The 24,182-nt window shown below is 35.3% G+C and overlaps 1 protein-coding gene across 1 annotated transcript; it reads left to right on the forward strand.

Annotated features, from left to right (window-relative positions):
- The first annotated feature begins 1,278 nt into the window (after window positions 1-1,278).
- LOC103974630 (uncharacterized) lies at window positions 1,279-23,506 on the forward strand. The gene is made up of 23 exons (XM_009389498.3): window positions 1,279-1,890; window positions 1,989-2,096; window positions 4,228-4,376; window positions 4,463-4,544; window positions 4,673-5,064; window positions 8,016-8,448; window positions 8,533-8,756; window positions 11,077-11,272; window positions 11,395-11,531; window positions 11,602-11,776; window positions 11,907-11,960; window positions 14,694-14,873; window positions 17,122-17,234; window positions 17,951-18,133; window positions 19,905-19,962; window positions 20,293-20,352; window positions 20,458-20,499; window positions 20,576-20,706; window positions 20,797-20,932; window positions 21,018-21,095; window positions 21,891-22,007; window positions 22,960-23,022; window positions 23,104-23,506. Exons 1-23 carry the CDS (start codon window positions 1,726-1,728, stop codon window positions 23,224-23,226), a joined length of 3,399 nt encoding a protein of 1,132 aa, XP_009387773.2. The 5' UTR covers window positions 1,279-1,725; the 3' UTR covers window positions 23,227-23,506.
- The last annotated feature ends 676 nt before the right edge of the window (window positions 23,507-24,182 follow it).

The raw sequence follows: 24,182 nt of genomic DNA on the forward strand, positions 1-24,182 counted from the left end.
GAACATAATAGTTTGAAGACAGACTTGAGGAAGAACAATACATGAATAACCATGTGAGCATTGCAGTCTTTATCACCTTCGACTATTTTTACTATTTTTTGGTGTTTTTGAATGTTATTTTTGTTGTCCTGCATCACCTATAAATATATTTCTTGCTATCATTATCGTCCTCTTTATGAAAAAAATTATTAGATTGTAATTCTAAATCTATCTCTGCAGCCTTTCGATTGGTTGAAGAAGCAACTTTTTCAAAATCCTGAGCCTGAGAAGTGACTTCTGTCACAGAAACTTGCAAGAACTTCTGTTTCCCATATCGGGAAAGTAAAAAAGTTTGGCTGAAATAAAGATGCATCACTTTTATTTTCCACATGACTGCGGGCCTATAGAACCTGTGATGACTTGCTTGTGAAGTTTCGTTGCATCAGCCATCAACTGAAAAGTTGTGTTTTTTGTCCAGATAATTTCTGACTGATATGTGAGTATGATTTTATTTCAAGCATGATCAATGTCCAGTAACAAACCCAGCATTTGTACCAACAGTTGATGAATCATGATACTATTTTGCAGGATGCTGTGCCAATCTTGCAAGCCTGTGTGTTTATAATCATAAACATACTACATGAAAATTATTAATCGCACCGATATAATTTGTTTAGTTTATTTGATGTGTCTTCAAAACTAAACTGAAAACAAAATTCCACTTTATGTGAGCTGAATAAGTTTATTAGATGATTGAATATAAAGCATTAACCCAGTATACAAAGCTCATGATGATACAAGAGGAAAAAAAATCTCTAATTTTTGTAACTTTATGTTGAAAAATAAAGAGAAAAAAAGGATTATTTTCATAAAAAAGTTTTTTCTTGTTAGATTCATTTTAGGAGTTGGTTTTGATTTTAATTTTTTAATTTAGTGTTTTTTTCTCTAATGCTCTAAATGTTCATTGCGACCTTCGTTTTATCGTCTTTTCTTTGAGGAAGATGAAGAATAAGAGATGGAGGAGGAACTTTTTATTGCGACCTCCATTTTTCTCTAATGCTCTAATGCTCTAAATGTTCATTGCGACCTTCATTTTATCGACTTTTCTTTGCGACCTCCATTTTATCATCTTCATCTTATTTTTTCAATGCATGACACATTGAGTGAACTCGACTTTTCTTTGAGGAGGATGAAGAATAAGAGATGGAGGAGGAACTCACTTTTCTTTGAGGAAGATGAGGAATAAGAGATGGAGGAGGAAGGAGGAAAAAAAGAAAAAAAAAAAGGATGAAGGGAATTAAATTTTAACAAAGAAGAAAATTATTATTTTTAATGTTTTTACAATTCTTGGATGCATGGAAGATGATGTATTTGACTTTATAAATTAGTAATATTCTTATACTAATCGATTGTCATCATGGCAAGAATAATTTGGCGATAGGCTTAAAAATGGCAGACAACATATTTTTGTTTGGGGAGAAATAGAGAAAACACAAATCTGAGTTTTCTTTTTAATATATCAAGAAAAAAGGAAAAGATAATTTTAATGGTTTTGCGGTGCTTTCTTGCATGGTAGCCGTAGGATCTACCGACGCCTTCTTTATCCACCGTTAATAGCTACGTTCTTTCGCACTGAAACTTGCCATTCAATTCCCCTCCGACCCGAGATCTCTCAGATCTGATCTGCCAACCCCCGTTCCTCTTCTTCTTCTCCGTCGTCGTCTTCGCCTCGAGCCGGAGACGAAGATGTACATGGCATATGGATGGCCCCAGGTCATCCCCTTGGAGAGCACCGCTGATGCCGCCACCTCCTCCTCCCCCTCTTTCGATCGGATCGTCTACCTCAAGGTCATCAACCGCCATCTCCTCGTCGTCTCCCCCACCCACCTCGAGCTCTGGAGCTCCTCCCAGGTTCGCTACCCCGCACGCCCCCCCCCTCCTTGTACGCTTTTTGCTTCCCCGATTGCTGATCTTTGCGTTTTGGTTGATCGATTGGCTTGATCCGGCAGCATAAGGTGAGATTGGGCAAGTACGTGAGGGATGCCGATTCGGTCGAGAGAGAGGGCGAGAATCTGCAAGCCATTTGGAGCCCTGACACCAAGTCGATCGCCGTTCTTGTAAGTGGGAACCTACTGTAATCTTGTTCTTGGTTTTATTGATTTTTTTCTTTCGAAAATTTTGCGGAAATTGGATATCATGGTCTGTCCCGGCTTTTGTGTTACTCTGTTGTAGTATGTGCCGCCCGGTCCCAGGCCCTCTTGCTTCCCCATTGGCCTTCCTGGGCCCTTTGCAACTTTAGGTTTCTTGATATGTTATAATAGATGAATCATTTGTTAGTCATGAGCTTTAAGCATATCCTGAACCATATCATGCTCCTTGCTACCTAAGCGCTTGCACCATTTTACGCACTTTTCACTTTTTACGATGAGATATACTTTCTGCTCATTAGCTCTTTCCCTGAATTTTGTAAACTAGACATATTTTCAATTTGCTTTAGCATTGCAATTTCTTTACTGCATAAAAATCAAATTGGAAACAAGTATGTTTATTAAAACAATATACTTGGTGTTTTGTTAGTGTAAACTTGTGGACAGTTGATTTAATTGCTCAGATACACCAAATGGCTGCTGGTTCCAGTAGGTTTAGACATTTGGTGTTCTTTTCCCGAGAACTCGGAGTAATTCATAGTGCAAATCATGGTAAAGATAAAAGGGCACATTGGAAAAATGAAGATTACTGAACCTATAATTTGCTTTTCATATCATGCACTGAACAAAATTTTCACGTGGATTTTCTGTTTGAAACCAAATCTTATAGACTTACTTTCATGTTGCACACCTTTGGGACTTAATGGTAGAAACTTGAGATGCTTCTGTGGTATCACATGCGTGTTGTGGTCTGTGCTGCTTTGTATACAAGATGTCAACTGACTGTTGGTACATACAGTATGTATAGTATGTTGGCATGGTTCTATTTAGTGGTTTTGACATTCTATTTATCCATTTGTCATGTTAATAGAGTCCCATACACAAACTGATTGGGAGATGAGCTTCTTCATGTTTCTCTCTCTATATTTGCTGTTTCCACGTTCTACCATTAGCATGTCATAGGTGTGCCTATGACATGACATTATTTGCACATACGAGATGGACTATGGCCAACATGAGGATGTCTTTGGAAGCGCTGGAACGTGAGTTTTCATTGTCAGTTTTATAAAAGTTCAAAAAAGAATAATATATGAGTACAAATGTTCAGTAGGAAATAAGGTGAATTAGGAGGATCATAATTATGAATACATTAATTAAATATCATTTATTAAAATGATTTCATAATAATAAATTATACACATGTTATCACAAAGGGGTTAATATATTCAACTTAGGTTACATGCCATAATATAGTATTAAGAACACATCATAATTATATAGTCATGCATTATTACATATAAATCATTAAATCAATAATTATTAAGTCTTGATGCATGTGATGGTCTCCCATCAATGGATGGAGAGGTCTTACTCCTCATATAAATAACTCTTCCAGCAACGGATGAAGTGACATCTCTTATCTACCAGGGTGGAGACATATCTCACTTGCAAAGCAGGAGACAATTTAGCTGATGATCTAGCTGATGATTCACTAATTTCTGTAGGAAATTATCTTACCAATGCTGATCTGCCTAACCATCAATAGAGACAATGTATATAGCATCACATCGATATCATTTGTGGTATCAACTTTCATACAGTTTATGAAATTATCATGGACTCATCATGTAATATCAAAATATTAGGAAGACAAAACAAAAATATGTATCATGGAATGTACTAAGCTTTGAGTAAGAAATTCCTTTTAGGCCTCTTTTTGATTGGCTTCTTGGGACATGCTTTCTGTTTTATTGGATATTTATATATAAGAATTCAAGATGCATGTTCTTGGACTCTGCATAAGATTTATCCACATGATAAATTGGGTATAACGTTGGAATTTTTGCCACATCTTATTATATAAGTAAAAGATACATATTAATAAAAGGACCCCTTAAACATAAGGATTAGCATCTCTAATCATAATGCAACATTTGGGGTAGCTTACTAACTTTCATCAGAAAGGGATGATTACCTTAACTGTAACCTTATAGTACCATTTCCTACATTGTGCGTGGTTGTGCAATCCTTTTTTCCTTTATCGTGAGGTTTAGGTAACCATTATATGACTTTTCTAATTCTTTTACTGGTAATGCTGCAGACTTCTGCATCATATCTTCATATTTATAAAGTCCATTTTTCTGGAAAAAGGCTTATGATTGGAGGCAAACAACTCCCTGGTCTGTTTCTTGCTAGTGTATCACTAGTTATCACTGAGAAGGCGCCTTTCCGAGAGAAAAATTTAGTAATGTATGGAATTATTTCTGAGCTATCCAGGCCTTTGATTGGCTCTTTCAAAAGACTTATATGTGTTACTTGCAATTTCTTTTTTTCAGTAGCAATTTTGTGTGTGATAGCAAAAACATGCTGCTTGGACTTTCTGATGGACATTTGCAGCTTGTTTCTTGGATTGGAGAGGTATATATTCAATAACTTTCCAATTTTATCTTGTGATAATTTGGTAGCATTCTGCAACCATTCAAGTGTTTTTTTCCGTAGTTGTTTATGGGCAGCTTTTCATACTTGGTGTTTGTTACTACATCCAGTTCCCTAGCATCTTCAAAATTTGTTGCCAGCCAGCACATTCTGTAGTGGATGCATCTTCTGCTTTCCTAGGAAATGCAAGTGTGCAAGAATCTGTCCAGTGCTGTACTAGAAGTTCAGCCATTGTGCAGCTTGAGTTGTCATTACAACTGAGGTTGTTAGTTGTTTTGTTCTCTGGTTGTCAAATTGCACTTTGTTCTGTAAATAAAAAGGGTTTAAAGCAGACAAGCTTTATTAAAGCTGAAAGGTGGTTGAATACAGATGATGCAATGTGTGCTTCTGTAGCTTCTGATCAACAGATCCTTGCAGTTGGTTGTAGCAGGGGTGTTGTGGAATTATATGACCTGGCAGAGAATGCAACACATCTTCGCACAATTTCTTTGTATGACTGGGGGTAAGTTCTTTTACTCTATCTAGGCTAATTAATTTCTTTGTACATTGATATATTGTTGAAATCAAGTTTTTTTTTCTTTTTTCTGGTCCTTCAATTACAGCACAATACCTATGGAAACATTTGGAAAATTTAGGTTTCGAGTGTCCTGTGAGAAGATGTAGATATGGATTCAATCATGTTAGATTCCATTGTGGATTGAAAAGTAGACAAAATGTCTAATAATTTTCATCATGTAGAAACTCAGAGTTCCTGATTCTGAAGTGGTAGATGCAATCAGGATCAAGATTTCAAGTACCACTATATGTTCCAGAATCTTGAGACCTACTACACACCATCTAGTATAGTTGACATTTCTATGCTGATTAAAATACTTTAAAAATGATTATTATGTCTGTTCCAATTGGTATGGTTGGTGTATTAATATATCAGTACGTCATTTAGACTAGTATGATAGGTTTACTTAGTATTTGAAACCACGACTAGGACCTAAGAATTTATGTATCATGTAGTTAACTATATTAAAATTTGAATCTAAATGAAAATACCTTACTTGCTAAAAAGAGGCTTCGTTAGGTAGGACAGATAGCTCTGGTATCAGATATAATGTTGGACAAGTTTGTGACATGTGTGTATATATATATGTATGTATGTATGTATGTACGTATATTTGTATACACACACACACACACACACATATATATATATATATATATATATATATATATATATATATATATATATATATATATATATATATATCAATATCACACACATACATACATAAATATAATTTTAGTGTGGAGGAAAAAAAGCTAGAAAGGAAGCCAAAGATTATAATTGTAAATATAATAGAAGAAAAAGATAAGTATTAGACTCACTCTAGCTCAAGGAGAATATTTTGCATGAAGATGATGAAATCACACCAACGGGAGTTAAAAGTGTGACCTTGCAGCACTCACACATGCATCTCACACGTACAAAATGATCTCATTATCTCTAATTCATGCCAATTACAATTTCTTTTCCCCTTTCTATAGACCCCTCAAGTAAAAGAAGAAAGAAAATAACAAATATAAAGAAGATTATAATTACGTCAATTCAAATATATCACTTGTTCTTTCCTGATTTGAAGAAGACAATATTCCATATCTGATTTGAAATATAATTTTCCTTTTTAATGATATATCTGATTAATGGGTTTCATCTACGTAAGGATGAAATTTCCATGTAGAGCTGAGATCCTCAATGAAACCCATGATGGTTTTTCTTTTTTTTGCTTCCTTATTCTTCTTGTTGAGCAATCTTGGTAACTAATATTAGGTTGTAGTAGTGTTGTCTTATGAAATTTGCAGAAGACATGTTAAACTAATAAAAATTATCCAAGATGGAAATTATGGAACCAAATTCTTCTGGAAGGTTTGTGATTTTCGGGGTAGTAGTTGTTTATCACCTTTCTTTTATAAGGGGTGAGAAGCTAATCTTTTATAGTCCTATTTTGCCCAACCTTCTTTTATGAGGGTGTGGTTTTATTGCTGGAATCCTTCATGAGAGGATTTAATTTTTGGTTCAATTAACTTCTCAAATTCTTAGTCACCAATTTATTGACATCTGTTGCTCAAACTGATCACTTAGCTGATTTTCAGTTTGACATAATCCAAGGATCTTGATGATCGTCTGCTTCATGACAAGAAGCAGCTTTCAAATATGAAATAAAGCTCCCTTGTTTTTTTTTTTCGAGGTTGGAATAAGTCTTCAGTTGAAGACTGTAATGTTGGACAAAGAAAACTTTTCCTATGTATATGGCTTGAAAGAGAGCCCTATCTCTACTTGAGAGAACCCTATCCACTTTCAAGCTTTATGAGATTTAAAAGTTATTGTGCATCATAATGGATAATTAGTTGCTGCGTGGCACAGATCTAGAAAACAATTGTAGAACCGTGGTTTTAAATACTGGTCCTATATCATTGAATAAAATATTAAAAAATAAAACTGAATTGTATATGTTGCCAGGACCATGCTTTACGTCTTGATGCTGGTACTTGGTTGAACTAGTAATGCCAGCAGGTCCATACCGGTCCAACTGGAATTTAAGACTGTTAAGACAGTAATGCACACTGCCTTCAAAACACTTCTATCTTTGATTAGACCATGATAGTCTGGATAATGTGGAGGTTCACTTTTGACAAATAAATAGCACTCTATGATGGCAAGTTGGGAGAAGATCTTGTGCTATGTTCATAATCAGGTTCGGAATCATGAAATCAGGCTTATAGCTTCAAAATGATTCCAATCTTTAATGAAATGAAACATATGATTGGTTCTGTTGAAGTTCAAAGTTAGAGACTGAAAAGAGAAGGGATCCAAATAATAGTCTATAAAGGGTATGCTGCAAAAATACAGACTGTAAGGATGTTACTGAAGACTGAAATGAGAGGAAAAAGGATGTTTCTCTGGCTTTATTGCCTTTCCCATCAATGGTTTCATCTATTTCCTCACTAAGTTACTGTCGAATGGTCAAGGACTCTGAGATATTTGTTCCCGTTTTCTTAACAAAAATAAACAATCTGCTGCTTTATTTATTTGTAATATATACATTATGCCTTTATTTAAGTGATTCCTCTCCTATTCATGTCTGGTTTTCTCTTTTCCGTAGCTATAGAACATATAGCTGCATAACTCATGTTTTCCTTGTGTCCATTGGATTGTTGTGTATAGCAAGATAGTCATTCTACACATTGTCACTTGAGGTTATCCTACAATTGGAAATATTCTGGGTTATATCTACTGTTAATATGTTCTGAAAACTGCAATAAGATGTTGTCATGTAACTCATTTTTAAAAACTTGACCATAGTTCATGAACTCATTCTCTCTTGAACATTTTAATTTTTCTTTGTTATTTTTTTGTAAAAACGACTGCAGAAGTTAGATTTTGCTTTTTATAAAATGCAGGTACTCTATGGAGGATACTGGTCCTGTCACATGTATATCTTGGACACCTGACAATTGTGCTTTTGCTGTGGGGTGGAAGTTTAGAGGGCTTACGGTTTGGTCTGCATCTGGGTGCCGATTGATGTGCACAATTCGTCAAATTGGAATGAGTTCAGCTTCATCTCCTATGGTTAAGCCTAATCAGGATTTAAAATTTGAGCCTCTTATTAGTGGGACCTCACAGGTTCAGTGGGATGAGTTTGGATACAAGCTTTATGCAATTGAAGAACGATCATCTGAGAGGATTTTAGCATTTTCATTTGGCAAATGCTGCCTTAACAGAGGGCTTTCAGGCACATCATATGTTCGCCAGATTGTATATGGTGAAGACCGAGTCCTTGTTGTGCAGCCTGCTGATACAGATGAACTTAAAATTGTTCACCTTAATCTGCCAGTAATGTCTAACATGGAACAACTTCTTTGCTTACCATGAATTATTTAATTTTTTTTTCTAATTTTGTGGGTCTTCTTGAATCAGGTATCTTATATTTCACAAAACTGGCCTGTTTTACACGTTGTTGCTAGCAAAGATGGTATGTACTTAGCAGTTGCAGGTGTCCATGGCCTCATACTGTATGACTTGCGCAACAAAAAGTGGCGAGTCTTTGGGGATGTTACACAAGAGCAAAAAATTGAGTGCAAAGGCTTATTATGGCTTGGCAAAATTATCGTTGTATGTAACTACATTGAGTCTTCTAACACGTGAGAACTTTAACCTCTTAGTTTTCTTCTCCCTTTTACTTTTAGAAGCTTCCTCCAATTACATTTGCCGCTTTAAGTGTCTTCTATACATTAGAGGATTATTAGCATAGTTTTATTGGCATTGCTTGATAGTCTCTTATGTTTTAAATTTGTAATGATCTGTTAACAACTCTTCATTTCAGCTTAATATGGTTGTTATGACAAATGCCAGATGTTAGCCAATCAAACACTGAAATGGAATATATGTTTGCCTTTTTGTTGGTATTGATTATACTATTTGTTTTATATCTTATCTCATGGAACCAGTGCTTCTTGTAAATGCACGTTCAATATTTTAGTTAAGCTGTGCTCAGTGCCAGAAACTGTAACTGCAATTTGATTTAGTTAATTTTGGTGCTTCTACTTCCATCACCTTCGGATTTGGGCTGATCTTCCTGCTGTAAGATCTATTACCCAGGATTCTACTATCCTCAATGAATGATCTAGTTTATGAATTAAACTAGATTAGTACATCAATTATGAATAGTAATTTAAGTACGGCAAATGTAAATGTAATGAAAAAAAAGGGTGCTAATTTGATAATCCTATAATACCATAACAAACACCCTGGAATATTTCAGTATTAACCATGCAAGACATTGCATTTCTAAGCATGTCTGCCTATCCAAGTTTTTTCAGTGGACTCACAATAGACCTGTGGAAAGCTGGGGAATTACCCATTAAGCTTAATTTTTTTTTAACTCACTCTGGTAGATGGTAATTTTCAAAAAAATCATTGCCTTCATACGAATATGTTCCATTTGAACTTTGTTATATATATTTTTGTACAAGTATGCCATTAGTTTTACCTAGATATGCATATCTGGGGCCTTGTCTCCCCATCAGTACAAAAGTTGATGCATGTTAAATGTGTAAGGATATGCATTGGACCCTCCTGATGGTGCATCTGTGTGTCCTTGAATGAGGAAAAATAAGGAGAAGGAAGAAGAAGAGAAAAAGAGAGGGGGAAGAGGAAGAGAAGTGGGATCTACCATAGCTGTTGGCTTGTTGCTGTTGGTCCTGCTGCCTCATTTTCCTTTATGCCATTACTGATTGCCACATGAGCACCAAAGTATAAAGAGAATTCCCAAAGGTATTCACTGCCCATTCTTTCCCCTAATGCCTGATACTATACTTAGGTAGTGGTGGTAGGTGTGTGCATGGAGTAAAAATTATATAATCAAGAATATATATGTTAATGTCATGGTTCTATGTTTCGACTGGACCACCACATACCAGTTTGAACATGTACCTCTCATCATCGTGTATACTTAAAAAAGGTTGTGCAGCATGTATCGGCATAAGGCATGTTGGTATACCGGCACATGCAAGACCCAAATTGGTTCAGCCGACCTGGATCAGATACCTGAAACGTCAAATCATGGTTAACATTTTATGGTTTACTTTATTTGTTAGGATCACATGTATCACGTATAATAGCATTAGTCCGTAGTATATATATATTTGTTTTACAAATACAAATTGGTTTTTTTTATTAAAATTGTACGTTCTATACAAGAATTCTCTATATACTAATTATATAATATAAATATATTATTTGTCTCTATATAAGAGTTTTTATAAAATATCCTGTATCCTTTTTTTTTTGCTTGCCAAATAGGACACAAATGTGTCAAAATTGTATTCCTGTAATTGTGTCCAGGTAACACTGGTCTCATGGACTGGCTTCCAATGTGTTTCTTTTGTTCACTACTGCAATCAACCTAGGTTTGTCCAGGTAGTCTTGTCCATGCTTATTAGTTTTTGCTGTGGTTTTTCTGCTTCAGGATTTGTATTTGTCTGCCTACCTTCCTTCTAAGATGTTCAGAGTTCCAGATACTGTAGGTGACTCCTTGCCCCTTGGTGTCAGTGATTATATTTTAACTCAGCTTATTTGTTAAAGAAAAAAACTGTAGGAAGGGGAATGACTGTTGTTTTGTTTTACTAGTATCATGTATGGGTTATCTTAATTCTTAAGGGACCTAAACATGTTTTCTGTGTTGTTTCTGAAGCACTGAATCAGGAACTGTCTTCTAATTTTTATTCCTTCTTGCTTGGACCTTAGCAACCAACAGAAACTTAGCCCCTCAACATTTTTTGAAAAATACAAGGTGCACAAAAAGGAAACTTTAGCTATAATTGTAGTTCAGCTACTCCAACATAATACATGAAATTTCTGTTCAAGATGAATATCGACTATTGTGGTTGTTTCTGTTGCTTCTGACTTCATCCAATCCTAATATTGAGTTATTAAGTTTTAAAGGTCTACAAATCCCTGTAGGTATGAGTTGTTGTTTTATCCAAGATATCATCTTGATCAGAGCTCATTACTCTACCGGAAACAATTACTCGGGAAACCAATGGTCATGGATGTGTTCCAGGACTATGTACTTGTTACTTATCGCCCATTCGATGTTCATATCTTCCACGTGAAGATCTCAGGAGAACTCTCACCTTCTAGTTCCCCAGTTTTGCAGGTAAAGTTTGATTTGCCATTGATCAGTTTAATCTTCAGAAAGTGCTTATTTCAAGTTTAACATATATAATCTGCCAAATAAAATACATGTTCTTATGATTTAAATAATCAAATAAAGAACAGCTTTCCACAGTACGGGAGCTTTCCATAATGACTGCAAAGAGCCATCCAGCCTCAATGCGCTTTATTCCTGATTCCACAGCAGAAAAGGCATTGGAAAAGAACAATTCTTTGGATATCTTATCTCAACAACCATCTAGGTACGTAGCCCCTTCCTTCCTGAGAACAAGATGGGCCTGGGCGTCTAATTGTGATTGCTTATAATGTCAGATGCCTTATATTACGTACAAATGGAGAGCTTTCAGTACTTGATTTGGATGATGGGCATGAGCAGTTGCTCTCTAACTCTGTTGAACTCTTTTGGGTTACTTGCGGCCAGTCTGAGGAGAAGGCTAATCTTATCGAGGAAGTTTCTTGGCTAGACTATGGCCATCGAGGAATGCAGGTATATAAGAGCAATATTTGCACGTTTTTAGTACTGTTTTGCATTCTTTAGCCTGATGTTTGTAATGAGGTGATGTCAGTTTCTGTACTGCTTTCTAATGCAATTTTGATATAAAATTTGTTCATTACAGGTGTGGTATCCGTCACCTGGTGTGGATCCATTCAAACGGGAAGACTTTTTGCAGGTATATGTATATCCTTATTTTTGTGGAGATATAGAATTTTGTAGTCCAGTACAGCCTTTGAAATTTAAACCTGTTTGCTCAATCAGCATTAATTTACAGTCATGACTCTAGGCACCAGTGATCCTGCAGTAATTTGTTTCAGCTTGTCATTTTTCGGGTAGTTTCTAAATTGTTGTCTAGTATCCTGCACAAATATGTCATGTGGCAGTCTTAGGATGTAACTAGTAAAAAGTGTAGGCCTATACACAAGAATTCTCCAATTATACTTTTTGGGGAGGATCATTGTACACATCCTTAACCCTATGAGCCCAGTCCATGAGGCCTCTGCCAATGTGCGATCTAGGGAGGGCTAATTTATGTAGCTTTACCCTTGCAAGTAGAATTATTTTTGTGACTCCACTGGTATTCACCCAGGCCATGGAGGGGTAACCTTATAATGGCATCAAGCTCAGTAATTTATTTTCAATAAAATAGTCAATAGGAGTCAATATTTTTATGTGACTGTATGCCCTTGTCCTACTGAAGTTTTGGTACGACATACCATGTTTTCCATGCAATGGTATGAGCTAAATGGCATGCCTAGTGGCTATGTTGGTTTTGTTCCAGTTGCATGTATCATGACTCCTAATGATGGATCATGGTGCTGTATAAAAATAAAAGATACTGTATCATGATGGCATGGGTTGGAATAAGGTGTCATTAAGCCATTGCATGGTAATTTATTTTTTGATAAGCCAAATCAAATTGGAGCATTTGTTTTGGTTAGGCACAGTTTCTTTGGCAATAAGGGTATTTAGTTCCGTAACATGTTCTATTTCAGTTTTCTCTTCAAAAGAGATTGAATAAACAGTATATAACTGGATTGGTTTATTGGCATATATGTTCAGATATCTATCATTGGGTCCAATGAGATCAAATGGTTTAAAGCATTATCTTTTTTATCCAATTGTTTCCATCTTATTCTCAAACCTATAATAGGTACAGGCCCACTTTCTTTTATTTATTCTTTTTTAACTCTCCCCATCCTTCTTTTAATGTCTTCTCTTCTTGTCCTCACTCTGTGATCTTTCTGGCAATTCTAAAATAGCCAAGCCATAGAGACCGCAATTGCTTGCAAAAACCTTTTCCACAATCATATGACTCTGTGTGTGTTTATCCTACGCTAATTGGGTTCTTTTGTTCCTTAAACTCTGTTCATGCCTATCGCTTATGGAGGAGCTGTTGACAAATTAGATAATTATGTTGCATCTGGTATTTATCAGTTACTGACTAGGTTGCCTGGATAAGACAGAAGCTACAAGATGGCATGCAAGATGAGCACTGTAAGAAGGGAGCTGGAGTTGCCTTCAACAGAGTCTCCTCTAGCTAAATATAGCTAAGATAGCAACTAGTAGAGAATATAACTGCGAGCCATGATAACGGTTTTGTTATTGGTACAGGGATTTTCTGGTTGTGGAGGGTGAACCTTTGACCAGTTCTGATTGGATGGTTGAGAAGTAGTGCCTCAGTGAGCACAGTCTAGAGAATTTTGGAAGACTATAGCTGCTCATAAGAGCAAGGCAAACTTCATTTGCCTGAGCACTTGGCCTGAGCCTATGGGCAAATGGGGTCTAGGCGTTGCGACTGGGCATTGGCACAAATGTTCCCTTTGGAAGGGCTCAAAGCAGAGTGGGGCTCAGGTCCTTGTCTGGTCTGAGGTGTCATGCAAGAACACAAGGTCCATGTCAAACTTTGTGGTGAGGCAGTGTCACAAGTCGTGGCTTAACCTATGATAATGCTCTCACTAGCTGTTTCATCAACTTCCCCACTCCATGATAATGTTCCAAACGTCCAATGGCCTCCCATGGTATATGTGTCCTGCTGTGATGGACAACTCCCTCTTCTTGTCACACCTCTATCTCGATCCATCATCTCTTGTCAGGTCTGTTCATCTCTCTTTCATCATTCATGCACTGAGATGTGACCAATACAAGTGAGTTACCCATCTATTGCATTTCCTGGGTCATCTCTGTTCTTTGTGTATCGGACACTCAAAGTCTATAAAACCAAACAAATTTGAACCAAATTTTTTGTTCAATTTGATTTTATTTCTCTCATATTTCATTTAAGTTCAGGAAATCGTAAAATCAAAAGTGTTGTTTTAGTTGATTGTTGGTGTCAGTTACCATTCATCTGGGAACTGCATGCATCCTTAGGCTGCACTGCTAATAACAGATAAAGAAGAATTTATAAAGAGAATAAAGTTCAATTACATAGGAGAAGAATCATAAGTTGACCATGTCATGCCATTCTGAAGTTAACATAGAAAGAGCTAGATATTTGATCCTGAAGGTTAAATTTTTTTTTTAATTTATATTTATTGATCAGGGCACAAATAAGCTGAATAAATTGAAAGCTGCCAATGCAGCCACATCAGAAGTTCATTAAAACCAAGAAGGGTCAAAAAATGTGCTTGACCTTGTGATGGAACAGAAATGCATGTGCATTTTTCTGTCAGTTAACAATGACAACATAGAACTTCAATTTGTTTATTAAAACTGTTTTCAACATAAAACTTGCTTTATAACTACTTAACTTAAATAGAGGCTCCTTTGGAGAAAATTGGGCGATCTCAGGTGTAAATGTTTTATGGCTTGCATTTTGATTCTAGTCACCAAAGTAGCACCTTTTGCTCTTGTACAATTTTATTAGCGATGACATTGGGTATCCATTGTCTAACTTTTTCACTTGTAGCTGGATCCTGAGCTTGAATTTGATCGCGAGATTTATCCTCTGGGGCTTCTTCCGAACATCGCAGTTGTAGTTGGTGTGTGTCAAAGGATGTCTTTTTCAGCATGCTCTGAATTTCCATGCTTTGAGCCTTCCCCTCAAGCTCAGACTATCTTGCATTGTCTACTTAGACATCTTCTTCAGGTACTGGTTTGAGTTTTCTATTAAGTTCCATTGAAAGTCTTCTAGTTCCTTTGAATTTGATCCTTTTGTTTTCCATCTCATACAGCATTTAGAGTACGTTCCATGTAGTTCTGCATGGTTGACTTTGGAGTATGATATTTATAGCTCTTTATCATTAAGAAAGCTGAGACTGGTAGACCAGAGATAAAAAAGAATTTTCTGAAATATAGTCCATTATGATGTAAAGAAAACTTTGTATCAGACTTTTTATATTCACCAAATTCTACTCCCATAAATCTGTAGCATTTGTAAGAAACTGTAGCTAGTTTTGTGACAAAAATTTCACCTTGTGATTTCATGATTTATTTGTATCAGATCCAGGTAAATTAGCATTGTAAGATGGTGACTTGAATCCTTGCTATCTGTTTTCATTGGGTCAGAAGAAATAATTGTATGTGCCAGCTGTGTTGGTTGACCTTGTCACATTCCTTACTGTATGGTACTAGCGCGGTGGTGCATGGCTTGTGGAGGTCTGTGGTTGTGGATGTCGCTTGTACTGTCCATCCAGCTACTGATTATATTTTAGAAGTTCTGATCTATGGAAAGATTAACTGGTTTGATTTTAGCTTCACCAATTTACATAAAAAGAAAATCATCAATTACCTGTAGATTGATGTAATATACAACTCTACTATTTGATGACAATATGTTGACATTGGAAAAATTGGAATTATGAGGCACAGTTTAGTTTATAAAATTGAGCAGTTATATTAGATATGAATATGTTTGTTATTTGTTTGTATATATATGAAACACTAAATTTGCATCTTTGGATCATGGGTACAGTTTATGTTGGACCATTGTATGTTCATTACCCCTGACTTTGGACTGATGAATGGGATGTTACTCTTAGGTGGAGTTGCAAAGCTCTGAAAAAAGAGTCCCTATCTTGGCTTTTCAGGCAACACTCACTGTGAAATTTTAAGTTGCCATTTTTTTTATCTCTTTTGCTATTCTTCTTGTTCCACGTCTTTCTGAGTCAAGTTCTTTTTTTTTAATAGATTTCCATCTTGGTGATTGTTATGTTGGAGAGGTGTCCAATAATCTGTCTCACAGACTACAAACTTTTGGAACTTAGTATTTCCACAAGGGCAAGAAAATGACATTCAGTCCATGTGACTATACACAATCCAGATTATGACTGTGCTAGCACCCGCACCTAAAGGCGCATGTTATGCTTACTGTCAGAATGTACTGTATCAGTGGCCATTCAGCAGCCTTGGGCATAGCTTGTAGCACCTTGACTTTGGTGGCGTAGCAGAAATCAGACAATACCACATACTCCTGTTGGACCTGCGTCTAGATGATGAACTTTGTTATAGCAACTATAGTTGACCCAATGTTCAAACCTTGATGCTTCTTTGTGGTGTAGCATAGAGAGCTAGTTATGTTTCCTGCTATCAACAAATCAATACCTTCTTGTATTATAACATAGTAATTTTCTGCTTTTTAACAAATTATTCTTTTTGAATTGGCAGCTATAAATTATTTTGAATAGGAATTTCTGTGATTGTCTTCAGATCTTCAACTTTGCATGACTGCATCTAAGTTTAGGAGGATCTTGATGTCATGTTGAATCAGTTAATTCTGCATCTTAATTATCTCCATTTTTTGAGATAAATGCAAACTAGCTCATGGGAGTAGAAGCCTTTGAAACTAGTGATAAATAAAGAAAAAAAGCTTAAAATACAAATGTGTCTACTTCTTGATGTGGTTGAGTCATTCTAAAGTTTGGTTGTGGCTCTACTTGAGTTTGGTATCGCAACATCATTGCTAATTGATGATTTCATATTGCAAACCTATGATAAGTCCAAAGTTAAATAGTCAATAATGAATAGCCAACTGAGTTTTTTCTGTGGTTGGAATTGTAATTTAAGTATGAGAGATTATTTATTATTATTATTTAGTTTCTTATCAAATCAATTATGTTAGGCACAACAACAGATATATTGGCCAATATTTCAAACTTTCATCCTTGATGATGATTTTCATGTTGTTGTGGATGTCAATTCTCCACTGTCATCTGTATGAACCAGTTTTATTCCATATTATAGTTTCCTTCCATGGTACAGCAATATTTGTTAGTATAAGATGAAGCAGGCATGCTTTTATCTGAATGGATGTACTTTATTTGAGTTCAGCTTAAATAAATGCAACATACTGAAGTCCTGAATTCTGACTTTGAGGTTTCTTAATATAAATACACTAGAGGGACAAAAGTGAAGAAGCATTGCACTTGGCATGTTTGTCAGCAGAAAAGCCTCACTTTTCCCACTGCCTGGAGTGGCTTCTCTTTACTGTATTTGATGCTGAGATATCAAGGTATGCTAGCGATATTTGTTATTGGTTTTACATCTAATTTGTATAAACTAATGTTCCATTTGCAATTTACATAAACGAATTTGAAACAATTCCTGGGATAAGTTCCTATGGACATGAATAACCTGAAAAATAATGTTGTTCACTCAATCAACATGATTAAAAAAAATGTTATGCCTAAGATGATTATTTGACAAATGTCACTTCATTTTCGTGCTGATGAGGTGAAGTTTATGTTATTAAATGGCACAGCATCAGTTAAAATGCTAGCTTCAGTTACTATTCTGCCCCTATAGGACCTTTTAACTGAATGAGTTACCAATTTTCTTTTGTTTGAGACTCTTTTTTGTCACCACACCTTTATTATAAATGAAATCATTTTCTGTAATTTGTGTTTTTATAAACTTGGCTTCAGTATGAGTCTCGTCTTATCATTGTGCTACTAAGCCTCTGGAAAGTATGCCTTGTTCTCTCTAAACCTTCAATATAAAATGAAATCATTTTCTGAAATTTATGTTTTTATTGTTGTGCTGCTAATCATCTAGAAAGTATGCCTTGTTCTCTCTCTGTACATAATACCGTATTTTGTGCATCCCATGTTCAAAGATATGGAAGTGGAGCTTATATACTTTATAGTTTGTTTAAAGGTTGCATGTATATGAGTCTTTATATTTAAATTTTATGAGTCTTTTTTAATGACTTGATTGATTCATGTATAGGCAAAGTGCAAACAAGAATCAGTTCTCTGCTTCATTAACACCTTCAAGCAACTCACTCTTGGAGAAGACATGCAATCTAATAAAAAATTTTCCTGAATATGTGGAAGTTGTTGTTAGTGTTGCAAGGAAAACAGATGGCCGGCATTGGGCTGATCTATTCTCTTCTGCTGGAAGATCAACTGAGTATGTTTTAAGCTGCAGACTTTTATTAATGTCTAATGATATCTCATTTTAGTTATCTTGTGTTTGAAATAAGGAGATTATCATAGTTTTGCTGTATAACTTTCCTGATGTATAAATTTCTGCACTACCAGAAAATGACACTCTAGCAATCTCATTTCTTGTGTTTCTCTGTATGAATTCACATGCCTGCCAGTCACCCCACATTGTTCATGCTGTATTGTACCAGTAGGGTACTGACACTTTGGCATGCTCACAGTAACATAGGCACATGGGTGACACATGAATAACCATGGGCAGATGATGAGATCTATTGATGAATAACAGCTTGCCCAGCACCGTGATAATAAAATTTTGGTTCACTTTATTGTACCATGGACTTTGTGCTTGTATTAGACATATTAGATATTCATCTCCACCAATCTACTTAATGCATCATTCTTTTAATTTCTGGTAAACTTTTTTAGGGATTTCTGTAAATCTTTCTTTGGGAATTTACGTTTTCTTTGCTTTCTTTTCATACATTAATAGAAAATTTGGCAATGATATCAAAGTTAAAAAGTTAAGTTAATACCTACATTTTCACCACAATTTGCAAATACTCTTTCTGAAAATGTTGCAACTGGAAACAGCCTCTTGAATAGATGTTGCAGTAACTCCTCAAATAATGGGCTTCTGCAAGAGACAGAAATGATTGAGACATTAAAAGCTTATTAAAGGGAAGTGCCTATTGACTACAGGAGGTTTCAAATATATATATGTTTGCTATTCAAAATTGAAATAATAAATGTAAGTTATGCAGAATTTAGAGAAATTGGTCAACTAAATGTAAATTATGCAGAATTTATAAAAATTGGTCAACTGCCAAGGATTATTAAATCAACAACTTTTTTGCAACTCTGAAAGTTGCTGAAGTTGATGGACAGGAAATGGTGAAAAAATAAATGAATCCGTTATAGTACTTCTTATGTGGAGGTTCACTTGTTACTTTTGTGTCACAGGTTCTTTTAAAAGTGTTGACATCATCAAAGAGCTATCAGTAGAAACAAGATAACTTGCTGAATGCATCAGATTGAGCACTGATATGATTGATCTCAAAAATATATTGTTGAATGCATAAGTTTGATAAAGCAATACATAATTTGCTGTCATAGAATTTCTCTGTCATATGCCTAAGTTTCTTTGTGATTTTTCAACCTTTTCAACATAACAATAAACTTAATTAACAGATCTTGTTAAATTAATATATCTCATAAAGCATACTTTTATTCATAATTTCATACATTTAAGGACATTGTGATCCATGTTGACTTACATGGCAATCCTTCTGTGCAATGCCAAATGAACCTAAAGCTTTGACCTTTTGTATTTATTCTGTGTTTTGTGGCACCATTTCTTATATGTACAGAAGTCAAATTATATCCTTATCTCATGCCTTGTGAACAACTGCAGATGATTTAAAGCAAATTTAGTTGTGTGTATCATGTAAGAGGGTTGTACTTATTTGATGGGTGAAACTTAAAGAAAATTTTCATTAGTTGTATTTTTGTCAATACGAGTTTGTGTTGCATCCAAATTTTGATTTGGAAGAATTTTGATCTTTCAAGCTTAAATCCACAGGAAGTTTGAAATATTTATATGTTGTAACTTAATTATTGAATGTTGTGTTCTTCCTGGATCAATGGGAACACTCAAGTTTAATATGTAGCTGAAAATTCTTTTCTCTTATCCAATTTAAGTCCGATTTTTAATGACTTCTGTATCATATGTCAAGGTTGTTTGAGGAATGTTTCCAACGCAGATGGTACAGGACAGCTGCTTGCTACATATTGGTAATAGTTCTTAAGTATGATTTATCTGTCTTCTTTCAATTTCATATCTGGTTTGCAGTATTGTACATTTGTTGATTAAAGGAAAACATTTTCCTTCATGGAATTTGCATTTGAGTGTTGGATCATATGTCTGCTGAAATTTGATCTCAAGCTTCCCTATTTTGATTCCATATGAGGCTGAAGTACTTCTAGTGTTCAAAACAAGTGAAACATGTCTCAGTCTTTTGTGAACTCGTCATCAAATTAAAGCATAGGAGAGAAATTTTTGAGATTTTTCAAATGTTAAAATGGCACTCAGAGTTTTAATTTAATTAAGTTATGATTGTATAGGTTATTGCTAAGTTAGAAGGTCCAGCGGTGAGCCAGTACTGTGCCCTACGCCTATTACAAGTAAGATAGTTATATATTTTTAAGAACTTTGTTCATTATTAGTTAGGACTTATGTTACCTTGCATTAAATTGTTGATTTTTTTTAATCATTTTGTGATCATGCAGGCAACACTTGACGAGTCCTTGTACGAACTTGCTGGGGAGCTGGTACAGATTGTATATTTATTTTCAGTTGTCAGTGCTTAGGTCTTCCATAGGATACTTACACAATCTGATGACTTAGGTACGATTCTTGCTTAGATCTGGAAGGGAGTATGAAAATGCTACTACAGAGTCTGACAAACTCTCTCCTAGAATTTTGGGTTATTTTCTTTTTCGTTCTCCATATCGTAGGCAGTCATCTGACTTGAAAAGGTATGCTTGTATCAATCTTGGACTTTTTCCACTTCTATTCTTAAATAACCTCCAAAAGATTTATCTCTTGTCTATTTCTCATTGGAGCAGCACATCATTTAAAGACCTTAGTCCACACATTGCTTCTGTCAAGAATATTTTAGAGACTCATGCTAGCCACTTGATGTCTGGAAAAGAACTTTCAAAGCTTGTAGCATTTGTGAAGGGTACACAATTTGATCTGGTGGTGAGGTTCTCAGTCTTTTATCTTTTAATGTTTTATATATATACATTTGAGTACTTGACAATTCAATATACCCAACTTACTCCAGGAATATCTTCAGCGAGAAAGACAGGGGAGTGCTCGCTTGGAGAATTTTGCTTCAGGGCTTCAACTGATTGGGCAGAAGGTTTTGGCTCTCAGACTTACATAGTGCATCTGGAAAAACCACTCAATCAAGTCTCTCTTATTTGTCACTTCTTCTATAATGCTACTTTATATTTTGATTGTCAGACTCAGAGGAGAAAAGTTCACATTGACATGCTTACAGGATTCATATTTCTTTAGATCAGCCTGCCGTTACATCTTGATAACAAGTTCAAATATGCATGATTTGATTTAGTGTTCTCTGTTATGATGCAACCAAATCATTGTGACAATTTTGCTGTCTAAGATCAGTTTGATTGCCTGCATTTCTTTAATCCAAAACAATAGAGAAATTCACCAAAACTGAAGAGATTGAGTTAATCATATATAAGAAGTTGTAGGTTATAAATATAGAATTTGAGACATGATTTATATATCCTTGTAAAATCAAGCATGGAAGAGATAAGATGCATAAACACTTACCATAAGCTCATCTGCAGCAGCATAATAGCATCACTTGCAGTTGATAGCATTCGTGGAAAAATAGCTGAAATATTTTGATTAGTTCTAGATTAGTCATAAGGGATTGAAAATTGCATGTCCAGTTAGAGTTTAATAATTTCTTTATCTTTTAGTGATTCATACTCTATTTCCTTTTGATTTAATTTAATATTCAAATTCATATCTTATTTGTGATGATTTTTCTGTTTCAAGTTTTCAGGGTTTACCTAATTATGGCAATTTAAGGAAAAGTGTTAATGTTGTAAAGAGCTACTGTTAGAATTATTGAACTGCTAACATACATTCTATGAGATGCTTACATGTTTTCCGTCTACAGCTCCAAATGGATACCCTCCAAAGTCGGTTGGATGCTGAATTTCTCTTGGCACACATGTGCTCTGTTAAATTTAAGGAATGGATTGTAGTTTTAGCTACTCTCTTGAGGCGTGCAGAGGTATTACTGTAGTTGTATTTTTGTCACCCATACATGATCCATTCTTTACCTTATAACTTGGATCTTGTGTAAAAGCTGTGCAAATATAAAAGGAATAGGGAACAATTGCTCATATTGTTTTGCTATTTTCCACTGCTGTATGATAGTTGTCATTAACACTTTTGAAAGTTACTTTCGGTTCCCTTGTGCTTATTCTTAAAAATTCTCAAATCTGATCCTTTTCATATATCAAAATAAGAAATCTATTGGCAATGCAAGTTAGTAATGACCTGTTTTTTTTTTCCAGAAGACAGATGATCTTCTAATTTGCATTACTAGTATGAATTTTTATGCTCATGAAATGAAATTAGTATCCTGTTTTGAAGGTGATTGTGAAGGTTCCTACTTGTTCTGCCTTCTTCGGATGGAGAAATAATTTGTCATGTCCAGCTTTTAAACATGATGCACATTTTTAAATATTTGCTGTTTCTATTGATTAACGGGTCAGTTAAGTTGATGCTTGAAGTTTTGACACAAAAATATATTATGACATATTATCACAAAAGGACATATCCTGGCATTTATCAGGGTGACCTCTATTTTGAGTTAGTCTTGCATGAATTAATATCCTTGGTAGTTGTATACGTGAAGTTAATACTTCTTTCTTCATCTATCCGGACCCGGATATATCTGACATTTCATCCATTCATAGTCTATCTGATCTTCAACAACATGCAACATATATATAAATATATTAATCTGTAAAATTGTTCTGATTTCCCTTTACGTGATGTTCCATAAAAATGATAATTAATGTGCCTGCATTTGCTCTTTGGGTAGAAGTTTCTATTTGATTACCCTAAATGAAGAGCGCATATGGTTTCCATAGATTTACTTGATTGCAGAATAGTGAGCTTTTGCATTTGAGTTGTTCTCAGTATGGCACTTTGTTACTTGATTATGATTTGTTCAGGTTCTGGTTGATCTTTTCCGTCATGACTTGCGCTTGTGGACAGCATACAGCAGAACTCTTCAGGTTTGAGCTTGCTCTTCATTTCCTTTTAGTGCCGCAATTTTCCGATTGTCGTATCTTCCTAACATTTTTATTATATTACAGTCCCATCCTTCATTCCATAATTACCTTGATCTCCTTGATGTGTTGGAAGAGCAACTTGCTTCTGTATCAGATCAGGACATACAGAATGGGCCTGCCGCCTCGTCTGATCACTCATCCGAGTAACTGTCACTACTCTTCTCAGTGGTGCCTCTGTAATTTATATTTATACTCGATGATCTGAAGCGCTCCAGAAGAAAAGACAATCCGATGTCCCCCATGCCTTGGTAGACGAGGAGAAGGAAGGTTTTGTTAAAAATGTAAATAGCATAACGTAAGCTTCTGGAGTGGATTTTTTCCATTTAATAAGATGTTAGGATATTTTTTTTCTTATGTTGAGAGTAATAGCTACACACTACCTCGGCTTTTGATGCATGAAATGGGCATGTATATTTTGTTTGTGTTCTTCTCTATCCCAAATTTGTTCTCATGAGAGAAATGCTGTTGAGTACTCAAAAATTCTCTTTTTTTCTGTCTTCTATAATATGTTGTCCCTATTAACATTGACATCGGTCACAAGTCATATACTTACGGCAACTTGACAGAATGCATTAGAAGGAAAATGATGATTATTTTTCTTGTGTTTTGTCCATTTCTACAATGTCGAAAGTATGACTTATATATCTACAAATATTTCAGTCTGATTTGTAACTGCATCATTTCGTAGGAATCATGATGGTATTGCACAGTTCCAAAGCCTTCATCATCCAGGAAAAAGTGGCCATCTTTTTTGTCTTTATTTTACGGTTTATCTACGATTTAAGACAACGATAGCCAAATAATCGTTGCATCATTCTTACGGCATGCTGTGACCTTACATTTGATGAATGGTGGTTATTACTTGTCCTTGTCGTCGATGCAGTCTTAGCAATCCAAGGACGGATAAGGACCGTTCATGGCATTTTAAAGGTCACCCTCATTCTTTGTTTTGGCAACATTATTGACTTAACCATCATGTTTCCATCCGCAGCATTGAGCTCCATTCACATAATTGGAGTAAGCGCGACTACAATTATGAACGCCATTTTAGATGTTTCATACGCCATCAATAGATCCCACTAAAGCACAAATCTTAAAGTGCT

The sequence above is a fragment of the Musa acuminata genome, chromosome BXJ1-2, assembly GCF_036884655.1.
Source record: "Musa acuminata AAA Group cultivar baxijiao chromosome BXJ1-2, Cavendish_Baxijiao_AAA, whole genome shotgun sequence".
Classification (NCBI taxonomy): domain Eukaryota; kingdom Viridiplantae; phylum Streptophyta; class Magnoliopsida; order Zingiberales; family Musaceae; genus Musa; species Musa acuminata.